At 53.8% G+C, this 22,157-nt stretch overlaps 7 protein-coding genes across 7 annotated transcripts; 3 read left to right on the top strand and 4 right to left on the bottom strand.

Moving 5' to 3' along the window:
* Positions 1–270: 270 nt before the first annotated feature.
* On the bottom strand, positions 271–1,703 carry C7974DRAFT_468477 (uncharacterized protein; the record flags this gene model as incomplete). The annotated part of the gene is made up of 4 exons (XM_046146397.1): positions 1,130–1,703; positions 842–985; positions 572–731; positions 271–444 (listed from the first exon to the last, which is right to left on the bottom strand). The coding sequence occupies exons 1-4, from the start codon at positions 1,333–1,335 to the stop codon at positions 271–273; spliced, it is 684 nt and encodes a 227-aa protein (XP_046001018.1). The 5' UTR covers positions 1,336–1,703.
* Positions 1,704–3,108: 1,405 nt separating this feature from the next.
* On the bottom strand, positions 3,109–3,855 carry C7974DRAFT_93819 (60S ribosomal protein L32-A). Its single transcript, XM_046147556.1, has 5 exons — positions 3,728–3,855; positions 3,632–3,673; positions 3,498–3,580; positions 3,345–3,417; positions 3,109–3,296 (listed from the first exon to the last, which is right to left on the bottom strand). Exons 1-5 carry the CDS (start codon positions 3,765–3,767, stop codon positions 3,139–3,141), a joined length of 396 nt encoding a protein of 131 aa, XP_046001017.1. The 5' UTR covers positions 3,768–3,855; the 3' UTR covers positions 3,109–3,138.
* A 1,468-nt stretch (positions 3,856–5,323) lies between these two features.
* Positions 5,324–8,204, top strand: C7974DRAFT_384687 (Cullin binding-domain-containing protein). The gene is made up of 3 exons (XM_046140874.1): positions 5,324–5,642; positions 7,201–7,455; positions 7,501–8,204. The coding sequence occupies exons 1-3, from the start codon at positions 5,512–5,514 to the stop codon at positions 7,952–7,954; spliced, it is 840 nt and encodes a 279-aa protein (XP_046001016.1). The 5' UTR covers positions 5,324–5,511; the 3' UTR covers positions 7,955–8,204.
* A 267-nt stretch (positions 8,205–8,471) lies between these two features.
* C7974DRAFT_384686 (uncharacterized protein) lies at positions 8,472–9,695 on the bottom strand. The gene is made up of 2 exons (XM_046140873.1): positions 9,627–9,695; positions 8,472–9,573 (listed from the first exon to the last, which is right to left on the bottom strand). Exons 1-2 carry the CDS (start codon positions 9,665–9,667, stop codon positions 8,595–8,597), a joined length of 1,020 nt encoding a protein of 339 aa, XP_046001015.1. The 5' UTR covers positions 9,668–9,695; the 3' UTR covers positions 8,472–8,594.
* A 943-nt stretch (positions 9,696–10,638) lies between these two features.
* C7974DRAFT_93751 (uncharacterized protein) lies at positions 10,639–15,370 on the top strand. The gene is made up of 2 exons (XM_046147555.1): positions 10,639–13,531; positions 13,584–15,370. The coding sequence occupies exons 1-2, from the start codon at positions 10,802–10,804 to the stop codon at positions 15,294–15,296; spliced, it is 4,443 nt and encodes a 1,480-aa protein (XP_046001014.1). The 5' UTR covers positions 10,639–10,801; the 3' UTR covers positions 15,297–15,370.
* Positions 15,371–17,597: 2,227 nt separating this feature from the next.
* On the top strand, positions 17,598–18,926 carry C7974DRAFT_302130 (uncharacterized protein; the record flags this gene model as incomplete). Its single annotated transcript, XM_046137883.1, has 2 exons — positions 17,598–17,758; positions 17,870–18,926. The coding sequence occupies 2 exons, from the start codon at positions 17,598–17,600 to the stop codon at positions 18,924–18,926; spliced, it is 1,218 nt and encodes a 405-aa protein (XP_046001013.1).
* A 148-nt stretch (positions 18,927–19,074) lies between these two features.
* C7974DRAFT_384682 (Cullin family-domain-containing protein) lies at positions 19,075–22,110 on the bottom strand. Its single transcript, XM_046140872.1, has 3 exons — positions 20,097–22,110; positions 19,628–20,050; positions 19,075–19,568 (listed from the first exon to the last, which is right to left on the bottom strand). Exons 1-3 carry the CDS (start codon positions 21,880–21,882, stop codon positions 19,147–19,149), a joined length of 2,631 nt encoding a protein of 876 aa, XP_046001012.1. The 5' UTR covers positions 21,883–22,110; the 3' UTR covers positions 19,075–19,146.
* Between the last annotated feature and the right edge of the window lie 47 nt (positions 22,111–22,157).

Raw genomic sequence — 22,157 nt, 5'->3', positions numbered from 1 at the left:
AAACAGGAATTTGTCTGATTGGACAGCGTCGTTGTATCTGCCCTCTCGTCATCCAGGTATAGTCACAAGCAGACGTCATTGTTCTGCCGTTCTCCCAGCGTGGCTCAGCGCCTCGTAATTCGCATCGTGTGCGTTCCGCTGATTCCGGCTTGGATACCCCGAATAGACACACGTATCTGTGCGGTAAGCATCAGTGCACACGTTTCACGGATGCGCACCGCAGCCGTAGCTGGAGCCGCAACGGCTTTACTCGAGTCCTAGCCCGCCTGATTAAAGTGCGGTGAGATGGTAGCCCTGGGCAGGATCGGGCGGATAGACGCTGACGATCGGCCACTTGTCAATGCGTGCACATCTCCAAGGGATCTGACAGCAACCCGACGAGCAAGATCGATTACTTGCGTAGCCTTCCATCCCTGCATAATAGATTCGGCGGCCGGTCTGAACCTGAACTCTGTCGAGCAATCCAATCTAACGGGAGAAGTTTATGGCAGACATGGCCGGACGCTGGTTCGTGCACCTGATTCTCTCAAGGGGACCGTCTTCGGGCGTGAGAGATCGCTGGATTGCGTACACGAGCCTCTGCAACAGGGACACCTGCAGAGACCAGCAACCTTAGAGTCCCCCGGCCACCTGGGTCCACCCACCAGCCGACAAGCGGAATCCCAGCCTGCATCGCACTCCCACGTGTCCACCAAAAGCAAGTCCCAACCCCAGAAGTGCAGTATACCCACCTGCTGATGGACAGACATGACGAGCACCCAAGCCGTCTGCTTGACCCGCTCCAACCCAACCTCTTCGCCACCCACCCTCACACAGCTCCGGCATGCAAGCACATACATACATGCAGCCCGGCTCACCTGCAGCAAGAACCAACGCCCGCTGCACGGCGCTGCTCGCAACAAACACAGCGCTTGGCGCAGCCTGCATCTGCACCTCATGGCGCAACGAGCAGCTGCAGCGTGCATCCAGCCGCAAGTAAACCACCCTGCAAAGTGACATTCTCAGGGTCTTTCATCAAAGTCTATTCCGACCAAGAAGGTAGGCCGTTTGCCCTGCGGCATGCACGATCCGTGTGGCAGACCGTGTAGTAGCCAGATCATGTAGTATGCAAACCATATAGTATACAAACCATATAGTAGCCAGACCATGGAGTAGCCAGACCCCAAAGTAGCCAGACCCTGAAATAGCCAGACCCTTAAGTAGCCAGACCGTGTACCAGATGCTGCAAGGTCGTGTCGTGACTATAGCGAGACGCAGGGTGGCGAGCAAGTTCGAGGCTCTGGATGCTGCTTTACTGGCCGGCTCAGTTGCGCCGCTCGGGATGGCGACAGACATGCATGCCCGTCTCGGTCGTGGCGAGTTACTGTTTTTGGCACCGCGGCATGTGTAGAGAGAGCTGCATGGTGTTGACGAAGAGGATGTAAACGGCACGGATGGTGTATTCCGTGTTATCCAAGGTGATGCCTGGATGGACCGCTCGACTGTTAAGACACAGTGTGGATATGTATGTTTCTATAAGTAATTAGAGTATGTGGGAAGGGAATCTATATTGATGCTCAGGATGGGGGTTTGATGTTAGCAGCATACCTGTGAGACAAGTATGACAGCACAGAACATCAAATGTACTTATGTGTACATGTATATATAGATGCATCTCTCTGTTTGCCGTTGTACTTGACAGGCACGTGAGCACATCAGCAGACTAACTAGTGTTTCACAGAAGTGAAGATAGCCTTACCACGTGCTTCGATCATTAGCGATGCAACTTTAGGGATATGGTGTAGATACGACTCACTGCCCCCCGCCTGTGCGGTGCAAATACTCCAGGAGGCCGACCAAGATCTATTCATACTCTAACACTACCTGCTGTACTTCACCACAGCCACTGCAAGACGGTACAGATGGGGCGTCCATCCAGGAGCTTGACACCAGAACTATCTCTCTAGAGCTTGTAATATTGCCTTGCCCTTGTACCGTTCATCTCCAGGGCTTTGTTTGGGGAGCAGAGAGAACAGAACCAGGAAGCCACACCCCAGCCAGACCAGCAGAGCAACACAATCTGGGTTACAGCAGCGCCATCAGTGCATCAGCCATCACGACCCACGTCCTGACCTCCAGTACCCTACCAGCCCAGGCATCAAGGTGTGAGGCACGTGCGTAGGTTCTCTGTGATACCAAGGTGTCTCCACGAAACCACGTCAGCCAAACAAACGTCCCTGGGTACTAACAGAGTGCACGTATTCCCGCCTCATGGGGTGGCTAGTGCATATCTAGGTAGGACAAGAAAGTCGTTCTGATGTGTGATCATGTGATTTCGGTCAGTGGCGGAATCATATATGGGTTCTGTTGTATACCCTGGTGTAGATTACCGTATTAATTCTCTACAATACACTGCCCAGGGTGGTGATCTTACATCAGCGCGACTTGTACCATGTTGTACCCTATACCGCATACTGTACAAACAACAATGGATAGCTCATTACTGTGTGTCTACCTGGGACAGGAGGGTGCATGTATATGGCACGTGACATGTATTGATGTGGAGAGGAGAGACGCTAGGAATAGCGTGAAGAGTAAGTGGTAGGTAGGTAGGTGAGCAGCTGAGTGAACAGTAGTGAACAGAACTGGTTAACAGGAAACAAGGAAGGGGAGGGGAGGGGAGGGAGACAGGAAGCAGTATTCCAGACGAATGAGGTTTTCCCGTCTCTCATGGCATGTGAGATCGTTGTCTGCACGGAGGAGTGGCCTGGTGTTCATAGCGTGCGAGCAGTCGCTGCATAAGAGATTTTGGCGCACAGGCTGTGTACTGGTGGTCAGGCATGGCTGGCCGTTCGAAGAGCAGCCGCTGGATACCCGGCGTACCAGATCCGTCTGCTTGTCGTCGACTTCAAATCGTGTCACATCACAACAAAACCCCGTAATGGCTCATATTCATTTCATTTTCCTCTTTGCCTCCGCCGCTCCCCTCACCCGCGGCCCAAGGCGCCATGACACCCGCGCGTGCACATCATACCGTGTGGTGCATATCACGCGTATCAGCAGCGCCAGGTCGAAAAAAGCCTTCCCATTGAGGTGGTAACGTAATCAGAGAGACGCCTTGCATGCCGCCCAGTGGAAACCCTTCGCTACACTCTACATCTACGACTCGGTCTTGACGCGGGCCTGGCCGTTGGTGACCTTGACGCCGATCTGCTTGGCGCGTGCGATGATGTCGATGCGCTTGCGGGCGGAAACGGCGTGGGCGATCTCGGCGGCGAAGGTGGTGTTGTGCATGAGGAGGAGGTCGACGTCGGCAACTGAGCGTGTTAGTTAGGGCTGGAAACGCGAGGAATGCGTCGGCGTACCGTTGTTGACGACGAAGGCCTTGTGGCCGGAGGGCATCAGGTGACGGGTCTTCTTGTTGGATCCGTAACCGATCTGGTCGCAATTGTCAGCCCAAGTTCCAATTCTCACTGTATTCCACCGCGTTGCTCGTCCGGTGGTGTGGTGTTCCGTACCTTGGGCATAGCAGCCTGGCCCTTGAACCGCCTGCGGACGCGGTTGTCGATACCCTTGGGCTTGCGCCACGAGGGGTCGACGCCTGTTCCAAGTCAACGCCTATCCCATTCCTCCAATTCCTAGGATAACATACGCATAAAGCGGTCCGACTGGTGGCGGTTGAAGCGCTTCGTGTCTGCATCGGGTCAGTATGCGAAATTTGCGGTTCGGGTGCGTGGGTGCGGCATACGCTTCTTGACGATCGGGACATGCTTCTTAGCGGCGGCCATCTGGGGCAATCAGTATTCGAGCGGTAGGCGGGCGGTATTTGGTGTGGGCGACGTACTTTGAATGCTGTGAGGTTAGTCTTGGACGGTCGGAAATCGTAGAAGCAAAATGTGCGGTCTCGAAATGCGTGGTGGGCAGGCCAAGCCAAGCTTGCGCTAGTGCAATAAGCGAGAACTTCGAGCGGCGACCAACACCAACACACCATCTCGCCGAGATCGTCATGATGGGCGAACGCCATTGTCAGGCAGGGATTCAGACTTCGGGTTCTTCATAACCTTGCGTTGTCACTTGTAGCAGTCTTTGCAATGCAGCGGCTGCAGATGAAGATATTACGCAGATCAAAGCCAACCTACGATTGCAGATATCAACTTGTATCTCAACGGCTTAAGAGATGGGTGCATGTTGGCAATCTGCGGTTGGCTGTAATATGACTGTGCAGCATCTTCATCTGCGGGCAGTAAACTACAAACTGCTCGTGAAAATGCGCAGCTCAGCATGACGCTCGTCCACGAGATCGTCGAAACAGCAGAGCAAGAACCTACGAACAAAGAGTAGTGACAACAAACGAGAAGTCCAGAATTCAAGGGGGATCCTCGCGAGGCGCCGACGAAGGAGTGTTCGACAATGCCTGCTGGCTCGACTCTGTCTCAATGTTTCAAGGCGTGGTGCTGAGCTATGCATTTTCATATGTAACAGTCTACAGACGAAGATACTGCACAGACATATCGTAGTCAACTGCACGCCGTGAGACCGATTATACAAGACATAGCACTGCGCATCTCACCTCTACAATAACAGTCTAGCAGTAACCTTCTAATATACAAGGTTCCACATGATCCACGTATTCCTCGTTCCCATACGTACTGTACAAACCACAGCGCTACACTTATTCTCTTCAAATACACCAGCTGGACACACACATATCACACATCCCTATCGTAGCCCAGCCACACCTTGTAGACTACACATACTCCCTTGTATTCCACGCCCTCTTGATGAAGTATACGAACTATACTTCATGATGCCTCAGTAAGCTGGAAAGCATCCATCTTCATTGCTGAGGACGCAAGTGTCATGCAGAAAATAGGCCACAATATATGCTGTATGTCCAAGCGGTGACCTGTTCGTCGCTTGGATCAATAGTACCAACAGGGCTCGAACAGATCGCCATTCACTCTCGCAGTCGCTGCCTACTGCAGCCAAGATTCACGCACGAGCATTCACCGCGCCCATGGCTACACAAGTTCACCGCAGCTTCTATCGCCTCACGCTCTACTTGCAGTTGACATCGCTGCCGCAATTGACTCCACGCCCGTTGCCGGGAATACGAAATCGCAATGGCGAAGCGCAAGAACACAGACACAGCTGCGGCAACGCCAGCCAAGAAGGTCAAAACACAGAAAGAGAGTAAGTCCAGATTCGTAATAGTCTACACATCGCGAGTTGCGATGAGGTGAGGTCAAGGTGGATGGCGCCGAAAGTCGGTCAGCCTTGTCGCTGGCGGAGGAGGGGCACCATTGGTGGGGTCGGTCTACTGCTGCCTCGTAAATGCCGTCACTCTTCTCACGACCCTGTCTCGACTGGAGCTTAGCATAGCTTCTGCTTCGCCTTGCCAATATTTTGCGCCGGAATCTTCTTGCTTGCTTTTATTTTCCGTTCGGCACGCTGAACCCCTCGGCGCACTTCCCTCGAGCCTGCTTGCAGATCAACACCAAAAGAGAAGGATACACGAGTCGCTGACACAACATGCCTCCAGCGTACACAACGCAGCAGAAGGCTGCGATCAGCCAGTTCATGAGCTTTACACAGATGGATCGCACCGCTGCGGTACGGGTGCTCAAGAGCCACGGGTGGGATGCCCAGAACGCCGTTAACGCGTAAGTCCTCGTCTCGTTTACCTCTTTCCCTCAGTGTTTGCGCCCCTTGCATCGCGCCCCGAATGTGCGACCACAACCGACCGCCGACTTACCGCATTGGACCGACGACGATGCTCGCGCACCCTCGATGTTGAGAGTTGGGAGGGCAGGGACACATCATGGCGTGGGGAAAGCACGAGGTATCGGGCGCATTGGGCGCGCATTCCTGGCACATCTTGAGAACAGCGGGCCGCGTGAACGTTCTTGTCCGAACGCAGTGGCCATGCCTTCTGCATGGTCCGCAAACAACACCATGCCGCCTTCCATACAGGCCAACATGTTGGCCTGTTTGATAAACTTGGGCGACACCGCGCCTCTTCGAACACTACACTTCGTCCGCACCTCTCAAGCCACGTTCCTACCACCATAAATCATAATAGCCGGTCATGTTTGGTGCCTCCGAAGACCGTGCCAGGCAGCTCGCGGGTCGACAGCGCTGGAAGCGCATCGCCTCCACCGGTTCAAACAGCACCCATCGATCCGTCAGCTCCTCAAGCAAACTGAGCCAACTATCTCATTCCGAGGCATTGTCTATTCTCGAGCAGAACATTCGACAGTCTACTACAATCCTCGAATTCGACGCACCCACAAACCACGGTTCTCATGATGACCGACACGGTTATGGGAGACCCCAATCGCTCGCACAGTACACTGCTGCGCTCGATGTGGAGGAAGCCTTGTCGCATATGATGGCCAAGAATCAACATCCGCGTATGCAGCAGCAACGGCTTCAAGCCGAACACTTGAGCCAGGTGTTATATAACGATACAACCGTCAATAATGTCCTTCTCCCATCTTTGAGCTGCTCTGTGCTTCCTAGTCAGACTAAGCAATACGGCATCCTTGGATGGGCAGCGAGCATACTGCACCAGTCCCGTCCCGTTACCGAGCCAGTGTCGCAGACAACCGCGCGGGATGATCAGCAGATCACGGTGACAGGGTCGGAGTCTACGAACCGCTCGGTCATCAGAGACTTTACGCCCGCACCTCAAATTGTGTCATTGCGAGGCGGTGGATGCCCAGACGCGAACTATTTCATCACCAAGGTGCAGGAACATCCATACTATCAACTGCCATACAACACCGGCGACGCGTATAGACTTTTCGTGGATTCCTTGTCTTCTGATATGCGTGCGGCTTTCATTAAGGATTTCAGCCAGCTCAGGGCGATAAGCGGTCCAGCCAACTTCGTTCGACTGCTATTCATTCAAAAGCTCGATACTCAGCAACGAGATCTTTTCTGGAATGCTATATGGGAGCGAATGAGGCTGTTGATCGGCACCAGTTCTTCTGAGAAGACCCAATCCAGTCTCGAACTGGCGCAAATCTACGAGACGTCTCTGGAGGGTGACGCGTATCCGTCCGTCAGTCTACAGTGCATGATATATGCCATACTGCGACCAGACATCCTCCCGCATGTGATAACGGATGGGTAGACTACCCTACCTGTTGCTCCCATTACGCGTTTCCTTCATTGCGGCGCCATGTACTACAGACTTTGCTAACAGATCGCTCATAGCTACTACAGCGGCGGAGGAGGCAGTTCGAACGCCGCTGCTAACAAGGCGACGCTCAACAAGCTCTTCGACAAGTACCGCGAGGATGCAGCTGGGGAGCCGGATCTGATCGGCGTTGACGGCACAATGAGCTATCTCCAGCAGCTGGAAGTAGACCTCGAGGGCATGGACTCTCTCGCCGCGCTCGAGATTATCCAGGCTCCTACTATGGGCGAGATCACTCGAGACGGCTTCGTCAACGGCTGGCTGGAGCGCGAGTGAGTCATCCGTCACTTGTCTCAGGACGCTACTAATTCTGCCAGATGTGAAACGGTCGACAAGCAGAAAGCCTACATCAAGAATCTCAAGACGCAGCTAGCGACTGATAAGACAGTCTTTACGCGCGTCTACAAGTACACATTCTTCCTCGCCAAAACCGCTCAACAGAAAGCCGTCGCCCTTGACGCCGCCACGGCGTACTGGGATCTCCTCTTTGCGTCCCCCCTCTCCGCAGTCCAGTGGTCGTGTCCCACGACCCCGTGGCTCGCCTGGTGGAAAGAGTTCCTCGAGCACTCGTGGAAAAAGAGCGTCAACAAGGACATGTGGAATGAGACGCTCAAATTTGCGCAACTAACGCTCGAGGATGAACAGATGGGATTTTGGTCGGAAGAGGCATCCTGGCCGTCGGTTGTGGATGATTTCGTTGAGTGGGTCAGGGTGGAGAAGAGGGGTGGGGGGAAGGAGGGGGAGGCAGGTGAGGGCGAGATGGTGTATTGATGTGCGCTGCCGGGAGTCGAGTACAGTGAAGAGTGTCTGGCGCCACATGTGGGTTCACGGGAGCATTACATACCCCGCCTGTCTCGAAGGCGCGTTTAGGAGATATCGGTGCATCTTAGCAAAGTAGCGTAGAGCGTAGCTCAACATGGCATTATGGAATACCAAGTACGGACGTCACATGCCATCAAACGATCGAGAGTGATCACAGATATAAAATTGGCTCTAACGTACCATGCTTCGTGCGTACTGCGTTAGACACAACGAACGACCCATAATGATGAGGGTATATACTTCTCACGTCCCAAATCCTAGATGCTTATGGAAATGCACAAAGCGGAGGTGATGAACTCCTTCTCCCTGAGGCAAACCTCATTAGCCTGCTGCGCCGGTGCTGCTAGAGCCCTGGACCCGACGTCGCTCTACGTACAAGCACACGGCACGCAAAAGCACTTGGGTCTTCACTTCCCGCAAACTGACCTCACTCCCACAACTAACCCCAAGCCCTTCAAGTAAAGTAGCGTAGCTTGCAGCGAACTCCAGAGATCTCAAGGTAGCCGTACTGCTGGGCATTGAAGGTGCACATATCATCAACATTGTATATCAAACTTGACATTGCGTGCTGGGTATCATATCCTATGCTCTACGACTTACTTTTCGAGTTCGCGTTGGCATTCGCGTCCTGCTTCTTCGCCGCCATAAGCTCCCTATACGTATCAATGATGGTCTTGCGCTCAGCGCCCAACTCCTCGCGCTTCCGCAGACTGCCCACCGCATTGGGCACGTTGTTCACCACCACCTTGGCGCCGTTCTTCACCTTGAAGATCTCGCGCGGCACCTTGGTGAACGTCGGCGGCGCAGACACCACGTCGTGCAGGCCCTTGCGCTGCTCGCGCTTGCGCGCCAGCGCCTCCCACTCGTCCTCGCTGTGGCCGTCCACCTCGCCCACCAGCTTCTGCCGCTTCGCTGCCTTGGGCTTCTTGCCGTTGGCGCGCAGGCCGGGCTGCGCGGGCTCCTCGGACTTGTCTTCCCAGATCAGCGCCTGTTCGTCGCGCTCTTCCTCGGCGAGTTCGGCTTCCTCGGCTTCTTTGTCGCGGATCCGCGCTTCTTCTTCGCGCCATCCGGCTTGCAGCTTCTTGAGGCGCTTTTCGTGTTTCGTCACGCGGTGGTCGGGGGCGCCGGCGAGTTTCTTGCCTGTTTTGACGATGCCGGCGAGGGGCAGGGCGGCGTCGACGCGCGCGCTGTACTCGGCCATGGACTCGCCGGGTTGGATTTTGGGAATCTGCTTTGCGGCGGCGGTGGCGTTGGCTTTGGTCATGGAGGGCTTCTTGTCGTCGTCCGAGTCGGCGTCCGGATTGGCGGCTTGCTGCGCGGCGCGCTTCGCGGCAGCCTTCTGCTTCTTGGAGAGCACAAGGCCGTCGTCGAGCGCAGAGCGCTTTTTGTTGGCGCCGACGCCGGCTTGCGAGAAGGCCATCAGCCGCTGGAACGCTTTTGGTGTGTCATCCTGCCCGTAGCCCTCGACGTGTGCGAGCTTTCGCTTCTTCGTCTTTGCGCTGGTGTTTGCAGTCTTGCCCTTGCCGACCGGAAGAGGTGCAGCACGAGATGTGGGTGGGAGGTCGAAGCTGTGAGTCGTCAGTGACAAAGACCGGGTGTGCAAATGCAGGTCGAAACATACTCTGGAGCATCGCCTGCTCTGCGTTTGTGTTTGTGCGGCATTTTACGGTTATATGGTGGGAAGTCCAGATGGAGATTCGCCGTGTCGCAAAACTTCCACAAATTGTTGCAGGGGTCGGAGTTAATATTTCCACTGGAGTTTAACTCCGAGAGACGTCACGTGAGTGCTTCTTTCACCCCACCTTCTCCATCGACCATGGTATCAAAGCCACAGAAGGCATGTCCTTTCAGCGCCGACAATCCAATCCCACTGCGCCTAAAGGATCAGCTCGCCAACTATTACCTAGAGCAGATATCGTTCGCTGCCAGATACGGTGCCCATCCGCAGTGGCTGACTCCTCCTGCGCTGATGGCCCTGCTGTCTCCTTGTGGGGTCTGGCTTTCGTTGTCGTGACTGGCCTCTTTGCCGGCTATGAGCTTACCTACTCTAGTCTCATGCGGAGCTTTGGGGGCAGCATACCCAGGCGCATCTTGGCGGATACACAAGCTAGCGTGTTACGATGGAGCTTGTTTTTGGGCCGCGAGGCCCCGCATCCCGTGATGCTCGGACTGGCCCGCAGCTGAACGACTCATCATTCCATGAATGATGTTGACCCTCCAGCAGTCCGGAAGAATTGGCTGTGAGCCGTGTACGATTGCCTTACAGAAACGGCAGACTCCTTCAGAGCCGCTTTCCTTGGAACCGTCCAGACTTAGCCCAAAAGCGCAGTTCATCACAGGTATAAGAGGCTGCATACCCTTGGGAGCCGAACTTGGTGTGTAGATCAAGAGTCTCATATGCGGCAATACTCCGATTCCCGAAGAAGCAAGCACATGGATTCCGCATTGCCGACACAGCTGAGTCTGTCATTCGGGCATGCACGTAGTCAAATAGAGACTCGCAGCTTGTCAGCTAAGTATTGATTGGATCTCAACAAGTTCGAAATCCTGCGCATTGGCTTGTGGATATGTGCTGTACATTGTGGTGTGGAGGACGAGATGCCTTGCGGGTGTTGTGGTTGACATTTGGTGCAGTAGCTGAAAAAGCGGCCCATTTACGCCTCACTCCTCAGCCGGACTCTCGTCCTTCCTTTTGTCGCACGCACACACTGTGCCTCGCAGCACCTTCTTACGCAACATACGGATCTAGATGAGGTCGTCCATCGTTCTCCTCGCTCTCCTCGACTGATTCCGAAGATGTCGAAGATAAAGCACCTGGTTTCTAAAAAGCCTGCTGCCGTGCCTCCACACGTACCAGAGCGAATTTTCGACCCGGAGAAGGATCTCAAAGATATCCTCGTTGATTTCCAATCGGACTACGAGTCAATTGCAAACGTCAGGCTCGACCGAAACAGATCATTTGAAGCAATTCGAGATGATATGGAGAAATCTTTGGACGAACATCGCGTGGAGAATTGCCAACGCTCCAAAAAGGTCCTCCGCAACATTGGAACGTGCCTCATGAAATTCGGAGAAATTGCTGCTGGTGGCGCCAGTATTGCATTTCCAGCAACCACGCCGTGCTGGAATGTTGTCAATGTCATTGTCAAGTCAATACAGCAGAATCAGGAGGTTCTCGATGGTTTCATTTATCTGATGGAACGTTCATCAGCCTTCCTCGGGCGTTTGAATGATCATCTGGCAGAGCACCCCGACAACACAGGAGATATTCTTCCAAAATCTCTACGGGAACCCGCATATCGGATACTGCATCTCTTCCTCGGCACGTTGATGGCATCATATCTGGTGTTTCAGCGAGGTACATGGTCAAGCCTCAAGAGGTACATGAAAATCGTTCTATTCAACGAAGATCACGGAGTCGCCGAGAAGCTCACAGACATGGAAGAATCAATACGCGATTTCGTGGAGACCCAAATAAACCAAATTCTGATTGACGTAAGGGGAATTGCACGCTACTGTACAAGTTTGGAGGAGATTAAGAAGAATGAGAAGGAAGTCCTAGACTACGTTCGTGAGATATTCAGCCATACTGGAGAAATGGCAAACGTCCTTCAACAGATGAAAGAAACATCTGAGCGTCTCGCGAACGAGAAACAAAACGCTGAGAACCTTTCCAAGATTCGTAGGAGCTTCAGCTTGGGTTCTGGGGATGATGAGTCGTGGAAGAAGCGTCATGACGAAGTCGGCAGAGTCAATGTCCCCCTCACTGGACAGTGGCTCCGATCAGAATATCAATTCGAAGAGTGGTCAGATACTGCTAATCAAAACACCAAGGTACTGATGCTGCAAGCTGAACCTGGTTATGGGAAAACACACCTCATCTACAGTGTCATCCAGCATTTGCGCACGAGGTACAACAACGACAATCAGAGTTCGGCGCCTGTTCATATCGCATACTACTACTTCAACGATGAGAAGGATGAAAGTCTTGAGCGATGCGTTGGATCCATCATCTATCAATTCGCAAAGACGGACAATCGTTACGCTACAGCTGTTGCTGCTGCATTCAAGAAGGAGACGAATGTGATCAAGGCCCAAGAGCGGTGGACCAATCTGGTGTCTGGACAAGCACCTGCGATGAAAGGGACTTATTTTGTCTGCATTGATGGATATGATCCTCGAGTCCGATCTGTTCTTTCTGACAGCACAATCAACGATATGGCAGGTTGCTCATCTACCTTGGCATCTAAAGGTATCTCCCTTCGCCTCATGATCGCAGGTACAGAGAACATATTACCAGATGCCAGTAAATCTCAGCCAGGAATTGGTCAAATCTCATTAGATGCCGGCAGGTCGCAGGATCTGAGTGTCGTTCTTCAAGACAATATCGATCGTACAATCGCAGCGAGGCCTGAGTTCAAGGAGGTTCTGAATGATTCGAACGTCAAGAAATTGATCACCGACGTGAAGGATTACAGTCTCCTAAACATGAAAATGGCCCAGATCAGCATGTGTAATTCAGAGGAGGAAGTTCAGGCTGTCATCGATACAACCGGAACGACGTGGAACAGCCTGTTGAGAGACAAGATTCATACTCTTTACAGGTCGCTGACTCCTGCTCAAACTGATACCCTCAACGAGATCCTTAAATGGATCGTCGGGACGCAAAAGACGAGGAATAGGTCATACATTGCGGTCGATATACTAGAGGGCGTGCTTCTCCTCAAGCTCAATCAAAAGATGTTTCTGAACGCCATCATATCCAGGATCTATCCGAGGTTGCTGAAAGTCGATGAACAGGATGATGTTCTCCTCAGATCCGATGATTACTTTGAGATTCTATGCACGAAAGACAAAGAACGCCTCGAATCTGAGATTACCGTGCCCGAGATCGAGATGTGCAGCCGCATAGTTGCTCACGCATGCGGACCTATAGACTTTGCTCGATTCTCGTTTGAGAAGTTCTTCAAGGAGCTAATTGGAAACCAGAAATCAGAAGTCCTGGTGGAAGCAAACGACGCTCAAATCGCCATCCTGACTTCATGTGTAAATGTCTTTCAGGCACCCCTCCAGGACGCCCTCGAACCCTTGGAAGACTATTCTGCGTACTGGTTTTATGAACACTTGAAGACTTTGATGGACGGCATCGACCCCCATTATCTTGAAAACCGCCACATTGCCGAGATTGGCTCTAGGCTCGTAGATCTGTTTTACGAACCGGACTGCATTAACAGATGGTTCAAAGATAACAGAATCGCATCTCTAAGAGCTGACTGGATTGACAAAGATTCTTTCATTGATGCATTGTTGAGCTTCTGGAGGAGCTCCTACGCCGTCAAAGGGGTTACAAGCACAGACGAGAGAACGGACGAAAAGCATGTTTGGGCTATGTCCTTCTTGGCCGAGTCCGGAGACAAGATCCAGGTCCTGGAGAAGATATCCGTGCAGTTGGCGATCCGCTGGTTTAATTGTGAAGAACAATTTGAGGAGGAAACTCTGTGGTTCCCGTGGGCATTTTTCAAGAAGGTACAGTTCTGGGTTTCCTGACCGTAAAGCTTACTGACACTCGGAATGATAGATCACACACCAATTCATTGAGGATGATCAACCATCATTGCAGCAAGTTGATGACTTCATTCAGTGGGCTGTGAACAGCACCAAGCTAGACCCCACTACTCCAGTATGGTTGTTCTGCAAAGGAAAAACCTTCGTCCAGTTCGATTATGACCAAAGAGGAGCAGAACTGCTCAGAGAAGCCATAGTGAACTCAAGTGATAACAGATGGCTCTATCTCGAAGCATTGTATGTCCACCGAAGGCTTGAAGACTACCAATCGTCTCTCGATTATGCTCGCAAATTGAAGTCTCTGTATGAGACCCTTCAGGACAGTGACGAGTACAGGGAAATATATGTAACCGAGGTTCTGCTGCCGCAGATCGAAGATCACATGAAACTAAAAGAGTGGGGTTCTGCCGCTCAATGCTGCAGAGAGTTCATGCACAGCAATCCATGGAGTGCTAGTGGCAGTTATGTGTTAGATGGGGTGCCCAACAACACTCTGGACACTCTGGAGAAGCTGTTTGAGTGTCTGCATCGGATGAATGATCACGGCGCTATCATCGACCAGCTAGAAGCGTGGCGAACACTCACGGATGATGAAGGACTTCTTTATTGGTTTGAGCTCGTCGCTGATAGCACCAAGGTCCAACAATATGTCATTGCTGCAGCAAAGCATACGGACAAGGTGAACACTGTTCACAAGATGATACTGCAAGTTCAAAAGGCAACCGAGTCGAAAGCCTTACTAGGATCCCTCCGGTACTTCGAGGCAGCTCTTCTGATCTTCGGTAGTAAAGTAGACACGCGATACAGCGAAGGTATAGTAATCTGGGAGCAGATTATGGAGCCACGTTCCCGGATGCAGATATCGGAGCTGACGGTGGAGCGGACAGCGCATGCTTTATCCACAGTCCTTCTGGACAACGCTCTTCTTGAACCGTCGAAGCCTGCACCACATCAAACTTCAGGGGGGTTTTCACGAAGATTGCTTAGGCTTCGCCAGAATGATCTTGGAAACGACGTCTTCTTCGACAATCCACACATCTGTTTGATCAGATTGCATGCGGCGCGCAAAGACATGAGCGCAGCACGCAGAGAAGCCAAAGAACGACTATTCACGGTTTTTAACGACTGGCCCGATGAAACTTATGATGGCTCGCTTGCAACACGTTTCTTGGGATTGGCGAAGACCTTGACCGTTCTTGATGATGACGAAAATGCTATTGCAGCATGGCAAGCGCTCAAACCACGAACAGAGGTTGTTGATCCTGAATCAGATTCGAATGAAACTCCTCCAACATACCTGGATGATAGGTTCAATTTCACCTGCGACGGATGCGGTGCCCACCGGGTCGGTTTCGTCGAATGTTGGGTATGCAAACATTGCCCCGACCTGCAGCTTTGCATACAGTGCGAACAAGACCTTCGACAGGATCATCTACCACCTACCATCTGTAACAAGGATCACACCTTGCTTTACCTTCCGCCCATTAATCTGGACGCAGTGAAAGAATTATCACCCGATCAGACACTGTGTGGTGGACGTGGAGTGTCGAGAGCCGAATGGATCGCCAACCTCCGCGACAAGTACGAAGTACAGCAGGATCAGATCGAGATGTGGATGCAGGAGAAGGCACGGCGAATGAGAGCAGCAAGATTTCTTATTCAGTTCCTTAAGTGGCGTATGAGGGCCCGCAAAAAGAAGAACGCCTCGGAGATAATCTCTGCCTAAGCCAGTGAGCCAGAACCAGACATGTTCATTCGGATCGAGGCAATTCATCTTGACATTAGCCATCTTTTATGAAATCAAGAATGCTACCTCTGATTGACACAGCAGCTGTTCCAATCTTAGTCTGTAGGCTTCCGTGCTATAGCTTTAGCTACCAGCTGCTTTGCTTGTACTTATAGCAGTCATTTGTGGTGCTGTAATAGTGAATAACGTTTCTCGAAACGCAGCAAAAATATAAGGCAGCAGTATCGTTAGCAATCAACTAGCTAAGTGCTCATCTACTAAGTACGTTAATCAAATAAGGGTAAGCCCGCAGGAGGCCTCGCTCTCAGCCTTCGAAAGCCGCATGTGAGCCAGGTTTCAACAATACTGCTCATCTAACAACGCGTTGGCACCATTGACTTACGATCGCTGGACTGCAACAGCCGTGCTGATAGCAACGAGCAAGGGTCTCGAAGAACACTTGGGCCTGATCTGCCAAACTTCGAGATGCAGAAGTGCGCTTTCTTTTTGGCATGGCACATAGCATCAAGTCGATAGCCGTCCTACGCAGCAGCACGTCGTGGACTGTTTCATCTGCCCTGTTTCCGTCTGTTGCAGTCACATTTACAGTAGCGTTCAGACCTACCGGTAGCTGGGCCGACACGGAAATCTAAACCGTCCTTACTAAGAACATGCTACACAGCTTCCCTGGAACTAGGACTAGGTTGATAGTCAGGGTCAGCGGCGGAGCATCTACTTTGGGAAACAGCTTCCGTCTAGGAACCGTAGGAAACACTTGTGAGTAAGTACCGTTCCAGACCAGGCTTCCTGAACCAACCACCTGCGGTCTTACGCACTGCTACTTGTGGCAGTGCTCAACATCTTGTTATCCGCGATTTAACCAAAGAAATTATCCTCGTAAAGTCATGAAGAGGAGGGAGTTGCTGCAAGACTTGACCTTTGGTGCGCGAGTCGTGGCCGCGCTCGCTTCGCGAGCCACGGAGAAACCGTCTCGAGGGTCCTCTCCCCGCAAAGCCTAGACCATCACAACAGTTGAGATGGCGTGGGTGGTGCTTGGGAGATGCGGGGAGCCGCATATCCTATCAAAGCGCTACATATGGCAGAGAGAACACCAGCATTCTATCGCAAACGTTTGTGAAAGTGTCGTTTGGCATTGTTTGGATTGGGCTCGCTCGTGACTACCGTATCCGTCAAGAACAATCAATCCCTGTGTCGTGATTGCCCCCACGAGAACACCAATAGCTAAGCAGGTAACACCAAAAGTTTGCGAGCGTAGACCAACTTGTTTTGATCGCGCTACATATCTGCGAACGGAGGCTTTTGCTTCGAGGTCGCGTTGCTGATCGCTCATAATCTGCCTGCATGACACCATCGCTGCTCACATTCTTCACTCCTAGCAGCGGACCGCCCTGGACCTCTGCAAACCACACGCCGGCAATCCTCCTCGTGTTGCGCCTGAGGCTGTCACTCAACCGCCACTCCTGGTAGCGCGATTGTTGGATCTATTGCACCAATCAGACCGTCTGCTGCGGCTACGTGCATCAACGTAGCCCATTGCGACAAGCTCGCACCCACCACGAGGGCGAGAGCATCGACCGCCGGCATCGATCACCTGGGCGGCAGGCTCGTTGTACCTAGTGAGAAGATAAATCGAGCAATCGCCGAACTGCTCATCAACGACGGAACTGACGGCGTGTGAAACAAACACAAATCACACACACGACACTGGCGTGCGCGACTTATCTGTCGAGCAATTGCGGACAGCGGACCGTTCAATTCAGCGCTACCACTTTCTCGGTTGGGAATAGACCCGGGGTCAGGATCGTGTAAGTCTGGATCGTCCCCTCAGAACTGTGGCGCCGCTCGAGTTTCGTTTCGGAAGGTGTCCGAGATCGCGTCCAGCTGTAGAAGGTCCCAGTCGGAGCCCCATATACAGCTGCCCGGCCCTCGAATTTGGTGTTGCGACTTCGACGACCTCTTTCTTGAAGTTAGCTTGGCACTTGGATCTCTCATCTCCTCGTGCGTCTTGTCAGGGTCCGATCTGCTGCAGGGGTCGAGATCGTTACAAATCTGGCAGCTATGGCTTCCGACAGCGCCGAACTGCGTGTGGCGTGTCCCAGTGCGCAACCTCTCTTGCGCAATCACATCACATCCGACTTCGATATCTCACCAGCAAAAAGTCCTGTTCCTGGCAAGCAACTCTCGAGTGTCACAGAACGCGCTTTGGAGGATGGCGACATCTCAGATCTCGATAGCGAGGCGTCACTAGGATCCCACCCCACGTTCTGGGGCCGTTGCTTGATGGCAGTTCGGAGGAGACGGCCATCTCTCGCAAGAGTCGACTATGAGAGTGGAAGATTACCGGCTTTCGAGAAGAGGAGGAGAGCAAAGAAGTATGTGTGGAGAAAGAGACACGGCGCTTGGGGATGTCTGGGGATGATGGGCTTCGTTGTGTTCTTCTTGTAAGTTGTCTCTGTGTTCCGCGGGCTGCCGCGTGTACGCTATACGCAGCCATGGCAGTCTCACCTTGGCAGTTCAGCGGGGTTGGATGAACAGCATGCTAACTATCCCAGTGGCTGTGTGCATATCGTTAATGTGTCCCTGGGGTATCTCCCGCTGATCCACGATGACCCTGCATTTGCCTTGGATTGGACCCAGCCTGATCAAGCCTCAGCGGACATGGCATCACACCTGGTGGACATCACCAAGGGTGTCACCCCAATCCCCTGTCATTCTCACAATGACTACTGGCGCCGTGTGCCTCTGTACGATGCACTCCGCTGGGGCTGCACTGGTGTTGAAGCCGACGTCTGGCTATTCGACGAGGACCTCTTTGTCGGCCACAACACCCACTCCCTGACCAAAGACCACACCTTCCAAAATATGTACGTCGACCCGCTAGTCAAGATGCTCGACCAAAAGAACGAAAACACCACGTTCCTCTCCGCGGATGAACTCAACTCCACCACCAAGCTCGGCGTCTTCGACACAGCGCCCCAGCAAACCCTCGTCCTGCTCGTCGACTTCAAAAACAACGGCTCGCGAATCTTCCCCTACGTGTCGGCCCAGATCTCCGCCTTCCGCGAAAAGGGCTACCTGACCTACTACAACGGCGCCGAAACGATCCAGGGCCCCATCACCGTCGTCGCCACCGGCAACGCCCCCTTCGACGCCATCATCGCAAACACCACCTACCGCGACATCTTCTTCGACGCGCCCCTCGACCGCCTCGCCGCCCCCGCCACCACCCCCGAGGACCAAACCCAGTACGACGACCCCCCCGCGCCCGCATCTTCTGGCCAGGGCGCCGTCGGCACGTCCCCGGACTCCCAGTTCGACGCGACTAATTCCTTCTACGCCAGCACCAACTTCAAGAAGTCCATCGGCCGCGTCTGGTGGGGCCGCGTGAGCGCTAAGCAGCACGAGAAGATCGCGGCGCAGGTTGCCGGCGCGCATGCACGGGGCTTGAAAGTGCGGTATTGGAATGCGCCCAAGTGGCCGGTTGCGCTGCGGAATAAAGTGTGGTGGGAGTTGGTGGGCACCGGTGTGGATTATCTGAATGGGGATGATTTGGGGGGCATGGTGGGTGGGGATTGGAGGGGGAGGAGGCACTGGGGGTGGTTTGAGTAGAGCGTGATGATTGGACGTTACGAGCATATGAGGCGTTTGGGGGTTTGTTACACCCGGTATTCGTTCGGGCGGCGTTGGGAGACGGGGAACAGGATTAGCATGATATATGATATCACTCCACGTGCAATGACACGGTTACATCTCATCACTTCAAGTGCCTGTTTCAATTCGGAACTCGTTCATTTCGCGGCCCCTCCGTTCTCACACCCCTCTCCTACGTCTACGCAATATACGCATACAACCCATCCTCCTCCCGCTCCAAAAACTCCTTCTCAATCAGTCTCTCAATATTCCGCTTAATCCCACCCACCTCCAACGTGCCCCTCGTCCTCGTCGCCTTAATCGTCTCCGCCACAAGCTCCGCATGACTAATCCTCTTCCGCGCCTTCAGGATCCGCACAATCGCGGCTTGCGTCTCGTAGTTCCGGTCCGCCGCGATGCGCTCGTGGGTTTCTTTGTTCTCGGCGGGCGTTTCGCGGAGTTGTACGGTGTTGATTTTTATGCGGTACTGTGGGGTGGTGAAGGAGGCGTTGAGGGTGAATGTGTCTGTGGCGGAGATGTCGCGGGATTTGGGGTGTTTGGTTAGCGGGCGCAGTTTGGCGCAGGCGAGGGATTGGAGGGTGCGGTTTAGTTCTGCGGGGGCTGTTTGGGGGTTAGCGGGGGTTTACGAAGGGGGTGTTTGGGGGGGAGGGGGGGCGTACGTAGACCGGTGGCGGTTTGCAGGGTGGCGTAGTCGATGTGTTCGTCCAGGGGTTTGTTGTTGAAGAGCAGCAGCACGATGGCTTGGAACGAGGAGACGACGAGTTCCTTGTTGCCCTTTGGGAAGGCGGCTTTGAGCTGGCAGTGGGCGAGGGAGTGTTTGAGTTCGAGCTTGCGGCCCGAGTGCTTGGATTTGTAGTGTGCCTCGAAGTTGTCGATGGCGGTCTTGATCTGCGGCGGGATGATGACGGGGACGGTGGGGTAGGCGGGCCAGGAGGCGGCGGACAGGATGTTGACGTTGAGGTCGACGCTTTGCTTTTGGCCGCGCTCTTCGCAGATCATCTTGTAGGCAGACAGCTCTTCGCGCGAGAGCTCGATGTCGCGGAACATTTGCTCGAGGTTGGCGGTGAAGCCTGCACCGCACTCTGCACACAATCAGTACGGTTTGAAGAGCGACGAGAAAATGCTTACCTGTCTTGAGTCTTGACAGCATACTCCTCTCGGCATCTGCACTAGCACTCCTGCCCATCAGCAGACGTCTTGCCAAATCCTTCTTGTAGAAGGCCTCAAAGACTGCTTTCCCGTGCACAAATCGGAAGAGATCCAGTACTTGATCCAGCTGACTGTTGACCTCGGTGTCCTCGTCATAGATTGTCTCCTCGTTGTCTTCTTCCGCCTCTGCCACTTGCACTTTGATCGACGTCCTTCGACTGAGCTGTGCAGGAATAGCCTTCGCGCCTCCACGCAGCAGCATGTCTACATACTTGGCGATCATCTCGCCCGTCTTGGAGTTGTCTGTGCCCCAACTTGCGTTGGTCTTCTTGGTCTTGTTCATGAAGGCCTCAAAAGACTCGCGCAGCCCGTGGCCAATCTCATCGTTGCGATGGAAGGACACCTTCCAGAAAGTGTCTAGTTGCCTTTTGAGGGTCAAGAGCTGAATCACCATGTTATCCTGCTCCTTCTCGTTGAAGACAATGGCTGTGCCTTCGTCATCGATCCACTTCACAAAGGCTGGCCGCAGCTTGTTGCCCAGTCTCCGTCGCTCGAGCAGAGAGTACAGCAGTTCAAGATCCTCAACGGAGTTCGCCTCCAGTAGGTCTGCAAACTCGTCCTGGTTGGTGAGTCGCTCCTCTTTCCTCGAGATGAGGTGGTCCTCCAACAGCGTGAGGAGATCGCGCTTCGTTGTGTTTGGCAGCAGGTACATATCCGCGCGCTGAATCTCACGGTCCATCAGCGCCCGGGCGCTACGAACATACTCCGGGAGTGATTTCTGCTCGCTCTCTGTATCGGCCCACTTCATGACGTATTCCTGGCTGAGCTCCAGCAGCCGCGGCTCGAAATGCGCCGTGTAAACGTGCATGTCGTGGAACATCTCCACCGTCTTCTTGAAGATACCGCTGTCGAGATCGCCGCCCGTTCGGTCGGCAGCAACCAGATCGCAGGCGCCGTCGACGATGCGGGGGTTGAGCTTTGCGTGCTCGAAGATGATGGAGCGGAACAGGCTGATGGAGATCTCGCGCAGGGACTCGTGTCGCGGGAGCAAGTAGGAGCGGTCGAGGTAACAGAAGATCCAGTCGAGGTACTGCACCTGTTCGTGCCATGTACTCCACGCCTGCAGCGTGGCGCGCAAGACGTCGACATTGGTGCGGGCCAGGCTGTCTTTGACCCTGGTCTTGAGCGCACCCCCAACGTACTCCTTGCACTTCTTGGTGAGCCGCTCCTTGACGTCGCGCGCCATGTTCTGTCGGCAGAGGTTCTCGACGCCGCGGTACAGCTCCTCCAGACTGAAGTCGATCTCGCCCTGCTTGAAGATGGTGTCCAGCGCCGCATCGATCTTCTGCCATGTCTGCTCGAGGAAGGCCTTGGGGTCGACCTTGCGCGTCGGCCTGAAGTTCTTCACCATCAAGCGCTTGGGGCCGGTGTTGGCGCCCATGTTCGGGGCCGTCTTGCGAATGACGCCGTTGCGAGGCTTCGCGGGGCTGTTGTCCGGACTCGAGGTCATGTCGACGACCTCTTTGCCGTTTGGCACGCTCGCCCGCTTGCTGGGGAAGCTGTACATCTCGGCGGTGCTCATGATGCTCGCGGTGACGGGTGTGGCGGCTTCCCGGGGGGAGCTCTCTCGGCGGGTGCGTTTGTTCGTGGGGGAGAGTGGCGCGGTGGCGGCTGAATTCGGCTTCTGCTGGGCAGTGAAGGACAGTTTCTGCTGGGTGGACACCGAGTGCTTCCGTTTCAGCGTGCCTGAGTCGGCGGAGGACATTGAACTGTGCGTTGGCGTGCGGAGCTGTGAGGGCCGCACGTTGATGAAGCTCGGCTGCTAGGATGACGCGCTGCGCTAGTGCAGTAGCTGCATGCTGCGATAATGATGTCGACGTCGATATGATAGTGTCCGCAAGCAAGCAGCAGCACTGGAGTTCCGGAAGAGGATATCTTGATCACGAAGTACGCACACGCTCCTTGTACCCACGCGTCACTGCAGTCCTTCTGTGTGACAGGCGTTCACTGCGCTCCTCACACCGGAGATAACGGCAATAA

The sequence above is a fragment of the Boeremia exigua genome (assembly GCF_020726555.1).
Source record: "Boeremia exigua strain MPI-SDFR-AT-0100 chromosome Unknown C7974scaffold_2, whole genome shotgun sequence".
Taxonomy (NCBI): Eukaryota; Fungi; Ascomycota; class Dothideomycetes; order Pleosporales; family Didymellaceae; genus Boeremia; species Boeremia exigua.
The sequence above is the reverse complement of the archived record's forward strand: the minus strand, read 5'-3'. Positions and strand labels throughout refer to the sequence as shown.